This window comes from Triturus cristatus, chromosome 4_1 (genome assembly GCF_964204655.1).
Source record: "Triturus cristatus chromosome 4_1, aTriCri1.1, whole genome shotgun sequence".
Lineage (NCBI taxonomy): Eukaryota > Metazoa > Chordata > Amphibia > Caudata > Salamandridae > Triturus > Triturus cristatus.
This window is the reverse complement of record NC_140585.1, coordinates 754298981-754319768: the sequence shown is the minus strand read 5'-3', so window position 1 is coordinate 754319768 and position 20788 is coordinate 754298981. Positions and strand designations below refer to the sequence as shown.

The window sequence follows — 20788 nt, the reverse complement described above, 5'->3', positions numbered from 1 at the left end:
CCCCACAGCCGAGCGATATCGCGCTTGGCTACCATGTTCCCCAGGGTCACCCACTGAGTCTGTGCCGCGTTGTGGTCAGTAGGACTCCAGACATTCAGGAGACAACATCGCGCCTCAGGCTGCATAACAATTCCTGTCACCTCCCCCATCACCTCGTGGACTTGCCTCCAGAACTCCATAATCGCACCGCATTCCCAAATAATATGGAGGAAGGTACCCACCATACCACAGCCTCTCTTACATAGGCCCTCCTCCGAGAAACCCATGTGGACCTACCTGGGCCCCGTCACGTAGACCCTATGGAGTATTTTAAGCTGCACCAGCCGCAGGCGCGCGGGGATAGCGACCTCTTTGGGAGAAGAAACTGCGTACTGCCAATCCTCATCATCTAGTTCAAGGCCGTCCCTTATCCATTGGGCGCGCAACCCTAGGAGAAGATCCGCCCGAACATTGATAAGCTTCTTATAAATGAGCGAAATCGTGCTCTCTGGCATGTGACCATCCAGGATCCGATCCTCCAACGGAGAGGACTCGGGCACCTTCTCCCCCTCCACAAGGACTGACCGCAAGGCGAGGCGCACTTGTGCATAACGGAAGAACTCCGTGCTCCCCAGCTCGTATTCCTTCTGCAGCTCCTCGAACGACTTTATCTTACCCCTAACCAAAAGGTCTCCAACCCTGGATATGCCAATCAAATCCCATTTCTCGAACCCTTTTGTGCGCCAAAGCTTCCCCAGAATCTCGGAGTCAAACAGAGGGGTGGCAAGGGTAAGCTTACCCCTCCAGCCCAGCGAGTCCGTCGCCACCTTCCACACATGGACGGCCACTCTGGTGGGCCCCGTGAGGGTGAGGTCCGACGATTTCGAATACAACGCTCTGTGGTAATTACCCCCACGGAGCAACCAGCGGTCCATGGCGAAGAGTTAGCTCTTTTTAACCAGTTCTTTCAGAGTCTCAGGTTGTGAGCTGCTTTGTAAATTAAGTTGTCTTGATGTTGTGACTGTGAGCAGTTGGTGTAATCGAGTGAGACAAACTATTTGGAATTTGTCTCCAAAGATGCACAAACACAATGTGGCAAATAGTGCACTCTGTGTGGTCATGCAGCAGAAAGTTTCGAGGCGCCCACTTATATTGGCAAACAACACTAGATATAAATAAAATGTTTCTATAGTTTTATTTAATGGACAGTCCGGCGGACATAACATACCTGTGAGAAGGCTGGCGATGACGCCAACAATGACTGCCACTAAGGTCCCAAGGGTGCTGAAGTACAGGTAGGACAGTGAGTACCAGCTATCGGCCAGAGCAGGTCTGGAAAAGAAAGAGGTTGCACGTCAGCACTTACGACTGCCAGCACTTACAACCGCTGTCCACATAGATGCACACAGCTAAACCAAGAGGATTTCAAATCCTTAAGAATATGATGTCAGATTCAGCTTAAGTTTTATGAACTTTCTGGTTTCTAAATACAAATAGAAACTCAACTTTATTAAAAGTATTATTATGAAACTAGGAGTGTGAATGAAGAGGGCAACCACTGGTATTTAATATGAGCTGTGAAATTGATCTTCCTCATATATAACCCATTCGTTTCTATGTGCAGTACTTCATGTAGCTACACTGCTACTATTAGATAAGTATGTAAGGGAATAATAGGCTTCCCTAGATAAAACTCATACATTCTGATGCATATTATTTTATTATGGAGACAGAGAAAATGTGTAAAAAGTAACCCAGGATACCATAGTATAACCTTATGATCCACTGTAGATTAGAGGTTCAAGACATACTCTCTCAACACTCCTAAACTCCTCATTTTAGAACGTTTCTACATTGGTAATAATCTTCTACTTGACCCTAAAAGTATAAAGCTGTTCAATGCTAGAGAACAGTGATGGTGCACAAGACACTCAGGGGCATATTTACTACGAAGTGGCGGAGCGCAGCATTAGCCTCCTTGGCTTAACTCTGCGCTCCCCCACTCCCAAAAAGCAGAGCTGCACCATATTTACAAGGATGCGGTGTAGCCCTGTGTTTCCCCCTGCACTGGCGCTAATTTTAGCTGCCTAGCACCAACGCAGACAACCTTGCACCATAGTGCGAGGGAGCCCGCATTGTAGAGGAAGGTTGTTTATGTGCAGTAAGGTGTCCTGTCCTGCCCATAAACAATTTGTAAATGGTGTTTTGTAACTTCCATGTGTGCTGCTTAATGCGGCACACATAGAAGTTGCAAAACATCATTTTTTTAATTGATGGTTTATGTGCAGAAAGGGATATCTTCCTGCACATAAACTATCAATGGCCTTTTGCTGTTTCTATGTGCGCTGCAGAACGCAGCACACATAAAAACAGCAAAAACGAGGAGAAATTAAACATTTTTCTTTGTTGCGCTTGTTTAAGACCATGTTTTCCCTGGTCTTAATTTTGCCGCTGCACCATATTTACGCTGCCCTTGTAAATATGGGCAGCATCAAAATCAATGGGTGTTGCGGTGAAACGCCCACCACAACACCCATTGCCCGCCCCTTACACGCTAAGTATAGCGTGAAAGGGAGCCTTATTTACAAGGCAGCGTTGAGCCACTTTAAGTGGCTTAATGCTGCCTTGTGAATAAGGCGAAGCCCATATCGCCACAGGAACGTCACTAAAAGTGACATTCCTGTGGCGATAGGGGCTTGTAAATATGCCCTTCAGATTAGAGTAAACCATGAATCTTCACTCTTCGCTCAAAATGACAATAACATTACCAAGTGGCTTTATCGCTTAGTGTTAAATTTTGTTAAGTTGAGTTGAATCTTCCACCTTGGAAAGATCTATTTTAGCTCTTTTTGTTGAGCAATCAGACCTTGCAACCAAAAACTTCTCACAACACTGGCTTTCAGACCTAAAAATAACTCTCTGGTTTACATCATTTTAGTCGCCACTTTTGTCTATCTGGCTGAGAAGCTCACCACCTCCAGTAGCTCTTAGTAGATCTTCAGCCAGGATCTCATCAGAACGTAGATCAAGAAGTGCAAAAATACAAGGCAACAGGTCTTCTCCATCTGTGCACTCAGGATCTCGAACAACATCCACGTATCCATGTGGACTTCTCAACCCTGCTCTAAGTTAGGAAAGAGCAGGAGTCACACCTGTTTAAAGAACACTACATCATGATGCAGCAGCAGCCCATAGTCGCTTTTAGAAGCTAGCTACCCCTTCAATCACACATTGACTATGTCTTTACCATTGATTGTGCAGAGCACTTGGCTAGCTTTCTGCTAATTCTGCACTGTGTACATATACACATACATAGTGGGACTCACTTGGAGAAAAGGAGATGGGAATTTTTTTTAGTAAATAACATAAGAAAAGTGGTGGGGTGTGGACAGGTGGACGGCACAAAAGGGTGGGAGTCATTTAATGGCCAAATACCTTTGGTGGGGTAATTGCTTTATTGCCAGGCATGAGGTCATCTCTTTTGAAATGTTTTTTTGTAATGCAGGGTATGCCTAGACCATTTCAATATTCCAAAACATCTTTGACTCCTTCCCCACAACCTTTTTCCATTTCCATTTAGGTCTTGAGCTCCATTTCCCCACTTGACTGACTCCTTTCCCTTTAGTCCTTGCCTCTCTAATTTTCACCTTATCATCTTGTCTCTTATTTCTTCTGTCTGCTTCCTGGCGAGCAGAAGACACATCTCTCACCTGTCCAAGTCTGTGGTTGTTGTAAGGGATGTTATGGCAGGCATTCCCGTTGTTAAGGTCCAGTTGCTGTTGATGGTAAAGTTGCACCCAGCAGTTGTAAGATCTAATGGCAAACTTCTGTCTGGAAGAGGAGGATAAATCTGAGATCCGATACCGACCCACAAGGAAACAGTGAACCCTGCAAGGAGACCTATGATGGAGCCCTGAAAAAAAGAGAACGTTTTGTAGTAATGATAAATGAAAAGAAGGAAAAGTAGCATCTGATAATCTATCGGAGCTCCTTTTTGTGTCATCAGGAGGATGTAGGTGAATCAAAGATTATGAAACAATGTTTCGTTTTATCAGTAAACAATACGAAATGATACGACTAAAAGAGACTGTGAAAGAGCTAACCTGTGCACAGGCAAAGATGATGAAAACACTGCTAAGTGAAAACAGCCCCAGTGTGGACAGGAGTTAGGGGCATTGGGTGGTGGCTCTCAGGTGGGAGTCCACCACCCAAACACACCTGTTGATGAGCTACTTCTATTTAACTGGCACATTAAGTACTGCGGTACAATACACAACAAAATGACCTCGAGGATACTGAAACATATGTACAATTTATTGAGGGACTTGTGAACATTATCTGCAGTGGTCTGAGTCAGGTAGCACCGCACATCTTCAGGCCACATTTGATTGCTTTCCCTTTGAGCGGGTGTCTCATTTCCTTATAAGAAAGTGAGGCTGTCTAGCGTTTGCCCAGAATACTCTAAGCGTGGCTGTCTCCTCTTTAGGTCTCGACCTCCAGATCCCTTAGGTGTCTCTTGTCAAAGACCTATTGTCTACAATACAATATATAGTGTGGGCAGCAGTCAGACCTTGGTCATGACTGGGCCGCTTCCTTCTCTATCCCAGTTCCCTTCTTGTACCCTATTGAATCTTTGCCTCAGCACTCTAGGGGAGTGGATCTCTTTCTTCTCTCCCCTCTGTTCTCAATCCCTCCGCTCCTACTCGTCCTTTGCTACCCCACTCCTTCCCACCCTGCTTCATTCTTTTTTTTCAGTTGCTTTGATACTACTTGGGCACGGCAGTTGAATACTGCTGCCAGGACACTCTCTTTCCGATCTTTGCACCCCATTCCTCTCCACATCGTATTTTTCTTCCAGTTTAAGAAAAATTATTCGACTATGGCCACCACATTTGCGTGTTCATGCACTGCAGCTATCTTTCAATGTTTAGTCTTGGAGCAAATTCAAGGTAGCCTCCTGCAGAAGCTATTTTTGTTCTGCTTTAACAAAAACTATTACATAATGCCTCCAAATATACGTACATGGCGAAGATCTAGAGAGAAAAAAACATTTGCAAAGCCAATAGGTTTCATGGGAGAACCATCATGGCTTTGTCAATGCTTGTTATTAATCAATGGCCTAGAACTTGAGACATCCATCAGTTTACCTATAGAATCTAGATTATATTATTTGACTTTAGAATGCATATAGCAAATTACGGTCTGATTTAGATCATGGCTGACACATACCGGAACATAATGAGTGTGATCAGATCCCCCTCCCACTCTGAAAGGGTATTACAGTCTCCAGGAAGTTCCCCAGTGAAGAGATGCTGGCGGGAGTATCGGAAAGTCCACAAAAGTGCATGTGTGGGTGTCGCCAAACTTCCAAGGAAAACCGTGCCTTGGACCGCGTTCCTCCGAAAAGTGGGGTTTACCAGTGCAAACGTCTCTGCACTCACGCCAGCTATGTCGGCTCATGTAAAGACATTCACGCATGCCAGGAATCTTCTTACAGATTCGTGGCAGGGGTAAGAAAGTTAAATTGTAAAAAGGCCCCCTAGTGTTTCAGTATTAACAGGCACATGCATCAAAAGAAAAACCAGTCGCGAACGGGCAGATTCTCAGAATCTGTCCCTGTGCGACCGGTATTTTTGCACTTAGGATGCATCATTATAGCGATTCCTACATGCATAGGATTTTGCGAGTCTTTAATTGCGAATCCTTAATATCCGCAATTAAGTACTCGCAAAATCCTAGCTTGATGCATGTGCCAGTAAGTGCCGGACCATGGAGTAGTGCATTCGCCTGAGTAGGAATTTTAAATTCTGCAAACCAGTGCGCTTCACAAGGGCCCTGTTTTATGGTGATAGTTTTACATTGGCCATATATAATTTCACACATGCATACAAACTATGGCACATGTTAATTGTCCTTATAATACAGTGATGCAAAAGAAAACTAACCAAAGTCAATGTATTCTTCTGTCAAAAGAACATTATTCATTCTACATATAGATCTCGATTTTTATAAACAAATTCTGATGCTAAACTGACAGCCTGCATGTACTTACTAGTGGTGTTGCGCAAGGGAACAAAATGCCGAGGGAGAACAGCCCCAGCAGAGGGCCTCCGACCATGCCGAAGATGGAGAGCGCCGCCTGAAGAAGGAAAGGGTATATTTGGTCAGTTTTATTGCTCTGTGTCCAGTGTAGAGTACAATATGCGCACAGCTGTGTATAAAACAAGACACCCCAACCAATGAAGGGTGTTAGTATAGCAGCAGTTTATTGCCAGCATGTAGGATACATTGGTAAAATACAGCCAAATCGTCAGCAGAAGTATTTTAAAGTGGAATCTACTGAAATCCAGCAATTCTGAAGTTCTTGCCCGTGTACGGAACATGGCATTTAATACTAATGCACGCGCACAGTCCCTAGAATTCCCCCAGCGACCGTACCATGTTGAGCTGTCTTGCCGCAGCGCAGAGGCGCGCGCCTGTGCTGTGTGCCTGCAGTGCTCGGAGTGAATTCACTTAGCCCAACATTTCTCTGAGTTAATGCTTTATTTTCAGATAGGATACAATTTACATAGACATACAGGTTTTTTGAAGACAATCAATAACAATAACAAATAGAATTTGTTAAAAAAGAAACAGATAGAAGGAGAGTAAAGATATAGGAAAATAGAAAACCCATATAAAAGAGGTATTAGAAAATTGTATCAATTTTTATTCAATTTATAAATGTTAAAACAATTAAGACAAACGCTCAGAACAATACACTGGTACATAAAAAGTGCTATACAGTACAAAACCAGACAAGTGGCAAACAGAAGGGATTACATAGCAAAAAGAGGTTCAGGGTAAAACTGAAACAACATCAAGCTAGACGATGCGTCCTTCATTATTACGGCCACACGTGCGTCGACGCCGTTTCGACCTTTGTATAATTACATGGTCATCATCAGGACAAGACATTTTACTGAGTGCCCAAAAAGATCTATTACTGAAGATCATCCAACCCCAAACTAATTGACAGATTATACGGTTGTATCCAGATTTTTTTTGAAGGTGACAAAAGATGAATTAAAAAAATTGATGCAGGGTTATAACTAATATACCCCGAGATGTTAGAGAGCATCTACCCTAATAGCTGCATTTAATTAATAAAACAGAACTAGCCAGGGATGGGGTGAACAAATTTCCGGTGTACTTCACTCCCACGTAAGGAATGTCGCAGCACCATCTGGTGAAGTTACTGTAGCACGCTCAGTGGCGGCTCCTCCTTAAGGTGGAGGAGCGTCGCCTCATTGCCAGGAGCAGCAAAGAAAGGAACAAATAAAATGATAATAACGGAATGTTATTATCATTTTATTTTTTCCTCCTGCTGCGGCAGTGCGTGAGGAGGCGGGGCGGAGCTGCAGGGGAGAATTGGTAGACACTCCTGTGTACAATGACTGTTTAGTCGGCCCTCTCGGGCCGCCCAAAACAGTCATGCGCACTCCCCTGTTCTGCATTACAGCCTGTATGGAGAACATGCCAACCCCTCCAGCCCCTGGGTGAGCGCTGTGTCACGGTGCTCAGACCAATCACAATGCTCCATTGGAGTGTTGTGATTGGCTTAGGGGTGGGAGCCTGGCTGCCTGCTTCCTGTTCCGACCTGGAGTCAGACACAGGGAAGCAGGAGAGAAGATGCGGGACCTAGCCGCAGCAAGGTTCGTTTTTTTAAAATTTATTTTTAAGCAGTTTGCAGCCCCCCACCCTGGCACTCGCTCCCCCAACCCGCGAGCCATGCTGGCCGCCCCTGCACGCTAATTAAATGGAGTAAAGCATCTATGTCACTGTATGGAATGTGCCAGTACCATTTGGTAAAGTCACGAAAGCATCATAGTTAAATGGAGTAAAGCATCCATTTCACCGTAAGGAATGTCCCAGTACTCTCTGGAGAAGTTATAGTAACATCATGGTTTCCTGGAGTAATGCATTCATGTCACCATATGGAATGTCCCAGAGCCCTCTGGTGAAGTTATGGAAGCATCTAAGGTCAGTGCAGTAGCATGCATGTCTCCTAAGAAATGCCCCAGCACCCTCTTGTGAAGTCACTACAGCATCGTGGTAAAGGGAGTAAAGCATCCATGTCACCATAAGGATGTCCCAGCACCCTCTGGGAAATTTAGTGGCACCGTGGTTTAGTGGAGTAATGCATCTACTATAGGGGCTTCTGTTTGGCACAGTAGTCAGCAGTTTGAATCCCACTATTTCTACACTGCCTTTCATCTTTCTATGGTAAATGAATCGGATAATGTCAAAGTTCAACCAAGGCACAGGTCGAGGGTACACGCAGGTTGACAGCATCAATCAACTATTTTCACAGGGTGGACGCCATCTACCCTAACAAGAGGTTGGGCCTCACTGAAATATGCTCAACTGGTCCCTGTGTAATTTTCAGACAGCAGGACACATTCAGCAGCGCCTGCACATTGTCAGCTTTCCTTCCAAGCAGCAACGTGCAGGCAGGGAGGGGTTTGTCAGATTTCAGCTGGGACCAAACAAAGGCTGAATTTAAGGGGCCATTAGGACTCCTTTTGTTTCAGTATCCTAGTTGGGAGCTATCTGGAGTCTCACCGCTACATGCAAACGCAATGGAAGGGAAACAAAGGTACACAGTTTGTTATTACTTCACAAGTACTTCAGAAACTTGCTTTTGACTTTTTTCAGTCTCCGTACATCTGAAATATACATGCACTGTAAGTATGCCAGAGGTATTGGTCTGTCCCAGTATTTACACAAATAACAATTTAAATACCGCTATTTTCTTTTTTTTCTTTTATAGCACTATATCGCTACTCATCCCAAAACAGGGTGTTAGAGTGTTATACATCACACATACACATTATACATTGACAATAAATCATATATGTGTTAAATCAATGTACAGGATGTGTTACATGAGACAGTGAGGCTTACCAGGTGTAGGAGTCTCGTGTCCTTCATAGCTCACTGTGCTATATTAGAAGGATTACAATTTATAAACTGCAAGTAACAAAAGGATCTCGGTGATAAAAGCAGTAACCCACATACCTGTTTACATAAAATACAAACCTGTTACATGTTGTGCTTTGCAGAAGATATAACAATCGATGCTACTTTGATTCAAAACATGGAACTCGACTAAACCCAGATCTCTCCAGTAAATCCATCAACTTCCAGAGTAACCTTACCATTATTATTATTCGCTGGGATTTACAGGGCACACAAAGATCCCTGCAGCAGGTGACTTTACCCCATAAGATATATATTAAAATGCAGATTTTGCAACCAATTAAGCAGGACAGACATACGGCCGCATTTCTCCTTGTTGCCGATTTCTTTGTGAAAGAATTGAAAAAAAATAACAATCACCATAGCACAATTTGTTAGATAATTCATATGACAGTGTCAAGGTGTCTAAAAGTCGATGAAGTTTCGATCCCTTACAGAGTACCGGGAATATCATCAGGACATAGACATGTATGCCTGAGACTAATGCCTGTTGATGGCTTTGTATGGTCACTCAGGGAACTATACAGGCAGGCGCCGTGGCGCACGCCAATAGGAGGGCCACTAGGGCGATCCGCTCACTAAGGTAAAGTGCAGTATATCCACAGAAGAATTGTAAATAATGCCAATATTGGCAATCCGAGCGAAGGCCGGACGGTCTATAGAGTACATTCGTTTCCTCAACAGGTGTGAAAATGAGCCGGAGCGCTTAAAGTGCTTAAATACGAAACGTCGCCGACTTTTAGACACCTTGACACTGTCATATGAATTATCTGACAAAGTGTGCTATGGTGTTTGTCTTCATATTTGCTTGGCAATTGTTTATTCCTAATCAAGCGTTTGAAATGCCTGACCCTCTTTTTCTGTCTTCTTTTTAAATGTCACAGTGTTTGTGTTCCACTTGATTTTTGTCTTTTTGCAAATGTAATATATTAAAGAATCATAGTCCGAACGGAGAACTTAATGTAGATCTCATTGTATTTCGATATATACCCTGTCTCCTAATTCTTTTTGTGAGGGACCACTGTTTGTATAAAAAAATGTATTTAAGGAGTATGACACATTTCTGCCTTTACCCCTAGTCTGCCGCTCAATGGGCAGCTTAGCACCAACGCTGTCCTTCTTGCATAATGGTGCAAGGAGGCCTGCGTTGCATGGAGGATTGTTTTTGTGCAGGAAGCGTCACCTTCTTGCGCAAAACCAAATCCTGAGACGCCTATTGCTCTATCTTTGTGTGCTGCCAAATGCAGCACATTTGGAAAGAGTAACTTAGGAGGGAACACCCATGCAACGCCCATGGAACACCTTCCAAGGGCACAGTAATGCAACCCAGCGATTTGCGCTGCACTGCTTAGCTTCAGATATTTGGAGCCACTCAAAGCCAGGCAAAGTGGCTTGCGAGGTTTAAAAAATCTGACTTGTTTGTGTCACTCTGGCACCATGTTGCAAATATGGCACTAAATCTGAAAATCACATTTGCGTCACTTTTTTGGCACAACCCAATTCAAAATCTAATTTGTTAAATATTGTAATTCACTGAAATGTACTCATGATAGACCGGCTAAACATATGTGTGAGGTCTTAAGATCTGATGTCACTTCTTGTGATGTCCCTTCCTGTGAGATCATGGGTAGTGATGCCACTTCCTGTGGTGTGCCATGAATTCATGCACTGTGATATCACACACCCAGATGCCACTTCCATACTGCCTAACTTGGTTAGTCCCCCCACTTCTGTTTTTAAGGACTTGTGCTCTGACATCAGCTGTCAATGTCAAGTGGCTCTAGCTTTGAATAGGGGGAACAACCTTTACAACGCAACTTTTACAACGCACTACACTTACAATGCATTTTTTACAACGCACAATCCATTACAACGCATGACTTTACAACGCATGACATTACAACGCATTTTTAAAAACTACCTTTACAACGCATTCCATTACAACGCATACTACCATTACAACGCATAACATTACAACGCATAATATTACACTACACTATCCAACACTTACCCTACTGTTGCACCCCCTGGAGTTAGAATAGTAATTGTTACCCCTATACTATCCAACACTTTCCCTACTGTTGCACCCCCTGGAGTTAGAATAGTAATTTTTACCCCTATACTATCCAACACTTTCCCTACTGTTGCACCCCCTGGAGTTAGAATAGTAATTTTTACCCCTATACTATCCAACACTTTCCCTACTGTTGCACCCCCTGGAGTTAGAATAGTAATTTTTACCCCTATACTATCCAACACTTACCCTACTGTTGCACCCCCTGGAGTTAGAATAGTAATTTTTACCCCTATACTATCCAACACTTACCCTACTGTTGCACCCCCTGGAGTTAGAATAGTAATTTTAACCCCTATACTATCCAACACTTACCCTACTGTTGCACCCCCTGGAGTTAGAATAGTAATTATTACCCCTATACTATCCAACACTTACCCTACTGTTGTACCCCCTGGAGTTAGAATAGTAATTTTTACCCCTATACTATCCAACACTTACCCTACTGTTGCACCCCCTGGAGTTAGAAAAGTAATTTTTACCCCTATACTATCTAATACTTACCTTAAATGCAATTTAATATTATGCGTTGTAATGGTATACTGTTGCACCCCCTGGAGTTAGAATAGTAATTATTACCCCTATACTATCCAACACTTACCCTACTGTTGTACCCCCTGGAGTTAGAATAGTAATTTTTACCCCTATACTATCCAACACTTACCCTACTGTTGCACCCCCTGGAGTTAGAAAAGTAATTTTTACCCCTATACTATCTAATACTTACCTTAAATGCAATTTAATATTATGCGTTGTAATGGTATGCGTTGTAATGGTAGTATGCGTTGTAATGGAATGCGTTGTAAAGGTAGTTTTTAAAAATGCGTTGTAATGTCATGCGTTGTAAAGTCATGCGTTGTAATGGATTGTGCGTTGTAAAAAATGCGTTGTAAGTGCATGCGTTGTAAAAGTGTGCGTTGTAACGACATACATCCTTGAATAGGTACAATACAAACTAGACTAGATTTAACAGGTTGGCTCACACAATTTGTTTAAAGTAACTTTATATTTTGTAAAGCTGTAGAATTCTCAAAAACTGGGCATGTCACCATTTGGGGATTGTTTTGTTTGGAACAAACTAAAGTTATGAATATTCTACAAAGTAAAATATCTACCCCAAGTGAATATTTGGTCAAATTGAACCTATTATATGGAGTAGACGCGATCAGATCATAATATGGTTGACTGAGACTCGTGATGAAGCATAAATGTGGAGGCCGAGAAGTCTTTCACTAGCTGAAAAGCATTCATATTGAATGGAATGTATCTTGCCCACCACGTCCGGCAAAAAATATAAATATACAATTTTACACTCACCTGTAGTAATCCACCCATGAGTGATGCCAAAGCCGCCATGGCGATGCACACAGCACCATATGCCAGACCTAGACAACAACAGACAACAATAAACCAAGACCTAGACAATAATAAGATGTTTGGATGGATGAGAAATCTTTGCTAAAAGCTTAACATATGAGTCAAAGACTTACTTGTCCCTTTGGAAGTCCAAGACAGCTGCTGTTCACTGAGAGATGTGAAATATGGTTTGATGAGATCCTCAACGGTCACTGCCGCCAAAGCATTGATACTGGAGGAGACGGTGCTGCGGTGCGCAAAATGAGAACCATCTTAGGTTTCCTCATAAGGACATGTTTAGAAATTCTGTTATACTACATGGGAGCCTATGATCCATGTAAAAAAAGCCTTTCTCTAATTTCCTTATTACACTTGAGTTGTGTCATCTCTAGTCACCTGTGGTAACGTAATGACATAGCTGCTCAACTTACTGAGTTTATTACAGTACAGTTGCTACATCATTGGGCCTGCTCATGAGCCAACAGCCAGAATGAAAGGCAGGTCACAGGGCAAAATCACAGCTGCAGTTTAAACAATGACAATGAAAAGTAGCTGTTCCCTCTGATTTGTTGTAAACAATGTTTAGCAGAAAGACAACATTTATGGCAATATGTTTAATTTTTTGCACATAATTACAAGAAAAATAGGATCTGTCTGCCTTTTTCTACACATTCTGCGCTACATCATTTCCTAAATCTGACTTACATTAAACTGACTATAATACTTTTTTGCAACACATTACTAACTACTTTTTTGGTGTCCTTTATTTTGCCCTACAGATTACGACTTTATTATTCATATCTGCAACCATACTATTTCTTTCAAAAGTAACAGCAAGGCACTAAGTATTAAAGCTGTTTGTGGAACCATTTATTACAAAGAATAAAATGCCTTCTGGTGTGCGCTGAAGACATTACATGTTCCCCTTGAAGCTCCATGACCTTTTGAAAGAACACAGCTCCAGCCTTGTTCCAAATGGTCATGGAACTCCTTGGTGCCTTGAAATATGCTCCTAATGTATGGCACAGGGGACTGTAGACAATATATCATTTATTTCCAGTGTTCGGATCAGTGGCCTAGCTGGGAGGGAGTGGGGGGGGGGGTGGGGGCGGTCCGCCCTGGGCAGCACATTTGGGGGCGCAAGGTAAGTTTTCTTTTCCTTGTCGTCATCTGTCGCCGCCCTCCGTTCGTCGTCTGTTGATACCCCCCAGCTTGTCGTCATCTGTCGCCACACCCCACCCACTCTTACCCCCACCGGCTGTGCCTGGGCGGCAACTCTGGGATCGCCCCGGGCAGGAAAAGGTCTAGCTACACCACTGGTTCGGATCGCGTCAGATCTCGTTTATGGTGTGGCACAGTACAGACATGTTGAAGTAGTGTGGTGTCAGAGAAAATGTGTCTGAGTAATAAAGTCTCAGAGGTAGTGCTAGCACTAATAATAATAATAATAATCTTTATTCGTTTTTTTAGCATTGCAAAACCATAAAAGATATCATAGCATACAAATATTCACAGTAAAGTTTGTTTAAAAAGTATAGTTGAATATACAGTTAAAAAGAGAAAATGCAAACGGTTAGATGATATGCGAATTAGTCCTCTGTTTTACAGGTTATTTCTGTGCCTCATGACACACTTTAGAAAATTCAGTACGTGGTAAACAGTACATTCGGAGTCCAAAGTTTGAAGTGCCAGCATAGCTGGACGGCATTGTCTGTGGCCCCATTTTTTTAGTAAAGGGATTAGCCAGATTTTTCGGTGGGTATGGAAAAACTTACAAAACAATATTGTGTGCATGGTGGACTGTTGGGAAAGATCATCACATGGGCACGGATCCATCTGAGTATTCCAGTTATTTTTTTCAGGAAATGTCACTAGTCTGAAGAAGAGATTCATTCTGAACCTTGTTAGGAGCATCTTTTCATATGTTGTGATCTCCAGAGTCAAATATGACTGAATTTTCGGGGACTGCTGTGTCATAGTTGCGTGAGTAACAGATTTTTTCGCAATCAGCGAAGTCAGTCTCAGGGATTCCAAATGGCTCAGCGCAACTAGTTTCAGTTCTTTTTTGGATATTTCTTTCAAATTTTCTGGCGTGTGGTAATATTTTTGTAGACCCAGGTCGGAAAAAAAATGTCTTACATAGGAGAGCCAGGCTATTTTGTGAGCGTGGTCCAAATCCATAGTGTCGTGTAGAATGCTTTTAGTCAGGCTATTTTTTTCCGACAACCAAACTCGCCTCCAAAGTAAAAGAGGTTGGATTTTCATTAAATCTTCGATATGTGGGATTCCCAGTTCCATGTGTGAGGCATAGGTGGAGGTGCCTCTTGGAGTTGATAAAAGGAATCTCATGAAGATATTCTCCTCTTTTTGTATAGAGCCGGTGGGTGTATGTCCCCAGATCCCTGCACCGTATAGTGCGATGGCTTGGCATTTCGCAGCATAAATCTGTAGCAATTCTACTGGTGGTCTTTTCCCGAGTTTATTGGAGAATTTCATCAACGCCATGATCGCTCGTTTGAAGAGATGTCTCCTGGCCTCAACCGCCGCTTTCCAGTTTAGGGCGTCATCGATCATAATGCCTAAGTAGGGATATTGTGAGGTCTTTTCAATTTTTTGATCTTTCAGAAAGATGGACTTAGTTACTTTTCTTGATCCACCGACTACCATGACAAAAGTTTTTTTGACGTTAATGTGCAAGTCCAAGGCACCCATGAAGTCTGCGTATTTAGATAAAGATTTCTGCAGTTCGATGGGGGTACGTGCTAAAATGACTGCATCGTCCGCGTAAAGCAGCGCGGGGATCAAGCGATCTTTTGCTCTAGGGAGGTCCCTCCCCCCTCTCAACATAGTCTCTTCTAGGCCATTGGTGTACAAAGAGAAGAGGAAGGGGGCCAGGACGCAGCCTTGCCTCACTCCCCGCTCTACCCTAAATGGTGACGTCAGTTCTCCTTTTGTCCCGTACCTCACTCTCGCCGTGGCTTCACTGTATAGCTCCCTCAGAAAGTCCAAAAGAGGGGGGTCTACCCCCATTGCGCTCAGCAGTGACCAGAGCTTCGCGTGCGAAACGCAGTCGAATGCGGAGGACAAATCCACATATACCATGTAGATGGGACCAGGTTTAGCATGGGTATATTTTGATGTTAACAAGCTTAGATTTAGGGCCTGTTCGACAGTTCCAAAGCCCTCCCTGAACCCGAACTGTAAGTCCGAGAGGATGTTTTTGTCTTCTACCCATTGCTGTAGCTTTTCAAGAAGAACTCTGCCAACTACTTTGCCCAAGGAGTCGAGGAGCGAGATTGGTCGGTAGCACTTAGTGTCTTGTCGGTCCCCCTTCTTAAAGATTGGGACCATGATGGAAGATGACCATGACTCTAACAGGCCGAGTTTCGTTGTTGCTATGCAAACTCTTGTGAGTATTGGTACCCAGAGGTCTGGAAGATGTTTAAATAAGTCGACTGGGACCCCGTCAGGGCCGGGAGCTTTCCCACTCTTACTTAAAGATAACGCCGTTTCGAAATCCTGCAGCTCAACATCCATTGGAATTGGGTAAACTACTGGGTAGATGTTAGGATGGTGTTCTTCACTAGTAGATGTCAATTTGAAGATTTTTGAAAAGTGGTTCACCCACGAATCCTCGTCGATGGCCACGTCTATTTTTGGGCCGTTGGGGTCCGTTAGCAAGGGGGATTTAACTATTTTCCAGAATGCCTGGCTGTCTTTCAGAAGTGCACTCTTGTGCAGAGCGTTCCACAAAGATTGTTTCAGTTCTTTTTTCCTTGCTTTTCTAGCAGTGTTATACTCCCGTCGAAGAGCTTGGATGTTTATTTTGTCTCTATTTGGATTTCCGAGAGCTTTCTTCAGGTTAGTCTGTGCCTTGGTACAGTCTCGGTTAAACCAACCTATGGAGCTTGTTTTATTTTGGTTAGGTGTTTTGGTTAGCAGTTTTTTGACTTGCTCTATTATTGTCTTGAAGTTTTCCACGATTTGATTCGGCTCCGCATGAGGGTCGAGACAGATCAAAATGTTATTATAGGCAGATTTTACTAACCGTTTTGTGAGAATATTGGGATCCACTTTTTCCCATTTTATGGTACATCCATTATTTTTGCCCAGTTCTAGCCTGTTCTGTGTTAGAGTTTTTGCTATAATTGCCATCAGTGTTCTTGGTTGATTTGTTTGAAAGTTTAGGCTTAGAGCAGAATGATCACTAAGATTGTTTTCCAAAATTTTAAAATTATTAATTTGATCTTTGAGGCCTTCTGAGACTATTACGTAGTCAACGGTGGTCTTGTGGCCCCTTCCTCTGTAGGTGGGTTCTAGTTTGTTATTTGACTGTTGGATGGGGTTTATAATTTGCAGATCCAGATCGGAAAGTATTTTGTTCATGGCTAGCCCCACTCCTGAATGGATAAAGTGGACTATAGAGTTCTCATATTCATCCACCATTCCACAGGTGTCGTTGTTGGGGCAGGGATGTAGATTGAAATCTCCTCCCCAAATTATATGGGCATTTTCGATTTTCTGTTTGGGGTGCCAATGTTCGGTTATTTTTTCTTGAATTAGGGAAAGAACGTTCAAAAAGTTGTCATCCTCTAAGTTGTTATATAAGTTGATTATTGTGATGAAGAGTTTTTTCCCAATTATGAAGGTGAGGATCTGGAAATTTGATAATAGGTCTACCTTGATGATCTTTATGTCAGAAATTGTATTTGCTAGGTAGATTACCAGTCCCCCTTTAGGTCTACCTGAAATGCTAGGAAGGGCGGGGGATGTAAATGTCCTGTATCCCTCAAGGTGTAGGGGCGTCGTTGCCCAGGTTTCTTGTAAGCAAATGATTTGGGCGTCCTTCAAGAAACCAGCGGCCGAACCGTCCTCTATTTTGTTTCGGAGACCCGCCACGTTCCAAAAAATCACAGGAAGCTGTGAGGATGTGTTATCTAAGGCTGAGATTTTCATTTGTGGAGGGGCTGGAGTGGAGATGGATGGGGCCAAGGTTGTTTGTGGGGGCTCCGGGGATTTGATTATTGGTCAATCGACCATTTCCAGGCCACTGAACCGATTCATAGTCGGTATGCCTGGCCAGTTTTGCCCATTGATGGTATCTCTATAGTTGGATCCGTATAGTTGGTGGGGTGGTCTCTCCCACTGCTCCCAGTTTCTAGGTCTGTTTTGTGGGCCCATAATCTGCCACGGGACTTCTCTTTGCTGGTGGTTCTGATTTACTGACCACCAGGAGTTATCAGGGTCACTATGTCGCGGCAGTAGTTTTGGTCCAGCGACATCTAGCTCCCACGGCTGTGGAATAGGTTTCCGCCAGATGTTATCAGTGTCACGTATGTAATTGTTGTTATTATATCTTTTTGGGTAGAAGTATGACAAAGATCTTGTGGCGATCCCCCCTGTGGTGTTATTGTATTCCCAGGAGCAGATATACTCAGCTATACTGGGGTCCTCAAACGTGATTACAACGCAGTCTCCCCGGATAGTTTTTTTCCTATGGCCCACCCACGAAGTCCTGCAGACTGATGCTATTCTGCTTTTCCAGGGTGGCGGGACGGGACGGGGCGGTTTGTATTCAGCCAATACTGGACTTTGTTCTTCAATGACCAGTTGGGTTCCGTCCCCTCACCTGTAAGTTCGGGGACCCCCGTCATGACTACCACGTATGGACATGCCTCAGGTGGCATGTTTAAAGTAGGTCTTTGATCAGTAGTCCCTTTCGGGGCTCCTTTTGTTTTTGGTGGATTTGTGTTTGTTGTGACAGGGGTTTTAGAGGCAGGTGTGTTTATGATTGGGGTATTTACTATTGGTGTAGGTTGGGAATTAGTTTGTGGGGGAATGGTCAGGGGCTTGGGGATCGGTTTTTGTACAGTGGGAGGGTTTGGAACTGTAGGGAGTTTTACTGTGGGTTGTTTTTTGGTCAGCGGAGGAGGTAAGGTTACAAGTTTCTTAAGTATAGGAAGAGTACTCGTGGGATTTGAGGCTGGTTTTGGAAGGGCTTGTGGGGGTATAGGTTTAAAAGAACCGGAAATTTTTGTTAATTGAATCTCGATGTTACTAAGTCTAGTTTCTAAAGGGCGAATATAGGAATTTAGGAGGGAAGCTATCTCCTTGATTAATCTCGCTGCTTCTCTTTCTTTGCCTAATTGTTGTGGGCTTGGGGGATCTGGAATAGAGGTATCTTGAAGGTCATGTGGTGGCTGATGTATTACTACTACGTTGTTATTTGGGGGGGCAGAGTGATGGGGTAATACTGCTGGGTTTGTATCACCAACCAAAACTATGTGCTCTGTTGCTTTAGTATTTTCAGTGTGGTTTGGGTTTTTCCTAGCGTTCCTTTTCTTTATGGCTCCCTCCCGCCTCCCTCTCATTTGCCTTACTTCTTCAAGGGTTGGATCAGGGAAGATGTCTGGGGTTTTTTCTAGGTCACTTTCTGTGAAAGTTACAGAGAGTTGGGAGGCTGAAAGGTCTACATTGTTTGGGAGGCTAAGTCTGTTTGCAGCCACAGAGGTTTGGGTTGGCGGTGACTGTATATCTGGAGTTCTTGCGGTTGCTAATAGTCCCATTGAGGATCGACGTGCGATTGCAAGTTCGGTTGAGACCCTCCCCTCAATTAGACTTATACTTTGGTCAATGAATGTATTTGCTTTGGCGAGAAAATCATCCATTGGGCCTAGCAGTTTTTCTCCTATCCCGTTTTTTTAAAGTTTTTTTTGCTTGCTAGATCTCGTATTCATTTTCCGATGAGTGTTTATAGGGAGAACTTTGTGTGGCGACTGTTAGCTTGTAGGAGAGGTCAGAGAAGTGATAGATACCTGTATTTGGATGTCCAAAATATAGAGCTTAGGGGGGTGGGCCGGACCGGACTCTCACGTTCTCGAACGGCCTCAAACGGCCCGCTCTTTGCCCGGTCTTCGCCCCGGGCTGCGACCCGCGCGCGTCCCGCGATGCGCGTTCCGGAGATCGCTTTTAAGATGTGATGGATTGTGGGGGCGAGGCACTGTGAGGGGGCGCGGCTCTCGCGGGAAGAGGACCAGCTGGAGCTGTTGTATGCTGGTCCTCGCAGTCCCGGGGCCAGCGCCTCACCCTCCTCTGCGGCCACGCGGTGTTTGCCGGCATCCTAGCCGATCCAGCAGCGCAGGGTAAAGGTGGTTTTGCTACTCCTGTAGCGCAGGCGGTAATTCAGGGCTCCAAAACAGCAAAGGCAACGGAGTCTATTACGAGTGGCACCCGCGAAGCGGGTGCCGCGAGATGTTAAAGGGCTTGGCTGTGGGCGTGGCACTGTGAGGGGGCGCGGCTCCCGCGGGAAGAGGACCAGCTGGAGCTGTTGTATGCTGGTCCTCGCAGTCCCGGGGCCAGCGCCTCACCCTCCTCTGCGGCCACGCGGTGTTTGCCGGTGTCCTAGCCGATCCAGCAGCGCAGGGTAAAGGTGGTTTTGCTACTCCTGTAGCGCAGGCGGTAATTCAGGGCTCCAAAACAGCAAAGGCAATGGAGTCTATTACGAGTGGCACCCGCGAAGCGGGTGCCGCGAGATGTTAAAGGGCTTGGCTGTGGGCGTGGCACTGTGAGGGGGCGTGGCTCTCGCGGGAAGAGGACCAGCTGGAGCTGTGGTATGCTGGTCCTCGCAGTCCCGGGGCCAGCGCCTCACCCTCCTCTGCGGCCACGCGGTGTTTGCCGGCGTCCTAGCCAATCCAGCAGCGCAGGGTAAAGGTGGTTTTGCTACTCCTGTAGCGCAGGCGGTTATTCAGGGCTCCAAAACAGCAAAGGCAACGGAGTCTATTACGAGTGGCACTAAGCAATGTTCGATTTCCAATCATCACACACGATCACACATTAGCAAAGAGTGTGGACTGAATTTGCAAAAATATGTTAATTTAGTCTATTTATGTAATATGAACGGCTGCACAATATGTGTACTCAATTCAATATTACACAAGTAGCAGAGATGGCACAAGAGAGGATAAGCAGACGTTTTACACAAGTGCACAGTTAACATATGTTGTATGTAACTAGACCGAGGACCATCATTTCAACCTACAATTACACTGGAACCACAGCAAAGCTAGTTTGCAGGCACTGAAAGTTACTTTTAAAGGAAGTTGTGCATGACATTGCCTATTTTTGCTTCTGATTAACGGACATAATAAAGGGAAAATACTGCGTGCACATTATCGCCAAAGGTAATCCGAAAGGAGGAACAAGCCCAATATTTGATGTCATGCATATGACCTGCTCTTGAAATACAAAATATGCTTCCATGTCTGTACTCTGGCAGAGTACCAGGACGTGAACTTGCGCAGTGTTGAGCCTAAAAAAAAAATTGGGTGCTGTGTGTTGGATTTCTGTACTTTAATTATA

General features: G+C 44.2%; 1 protein-coding gene across 1 annotated transcript in view; it reads right to left on the bottom strand.

Annotated features, from left to right (window-relative positions):
• The window catches only part of LOC146855484 (sodium-coupled monocarboxylate transporter 1-like), a 78726-nt gene that overhangs the window by 7614 nt on the left and 50324 nt on the right, over positions 1 to 20788 (bottom strand). Inside the window, exons 9-13 of the mRNA XM_085653320.1 lie at positions 12565 to 12677; positions 12392 to 12459; positions 6032 to 6118; positions 3690 to 3892; positions 1208 to 1311 (exon numbers count right to left, since the gene is read on the bottom strand). Of these exons, the coding sequence (XP_085509446.1) occupies positions 1208 to 1311; positions 3690 to 3892; positions 6032 to 6118; positions 12392 to 12459; positions 12565 to 12677 (575 nt within the window). The remainder of the gene's footprint in view (positions 1 to 1207; positions 1312 to 3689; positions 3893 to 6031; positions 6119 to 12391; positions 12460 to 12564; positions 12678 to 20788) is intronic.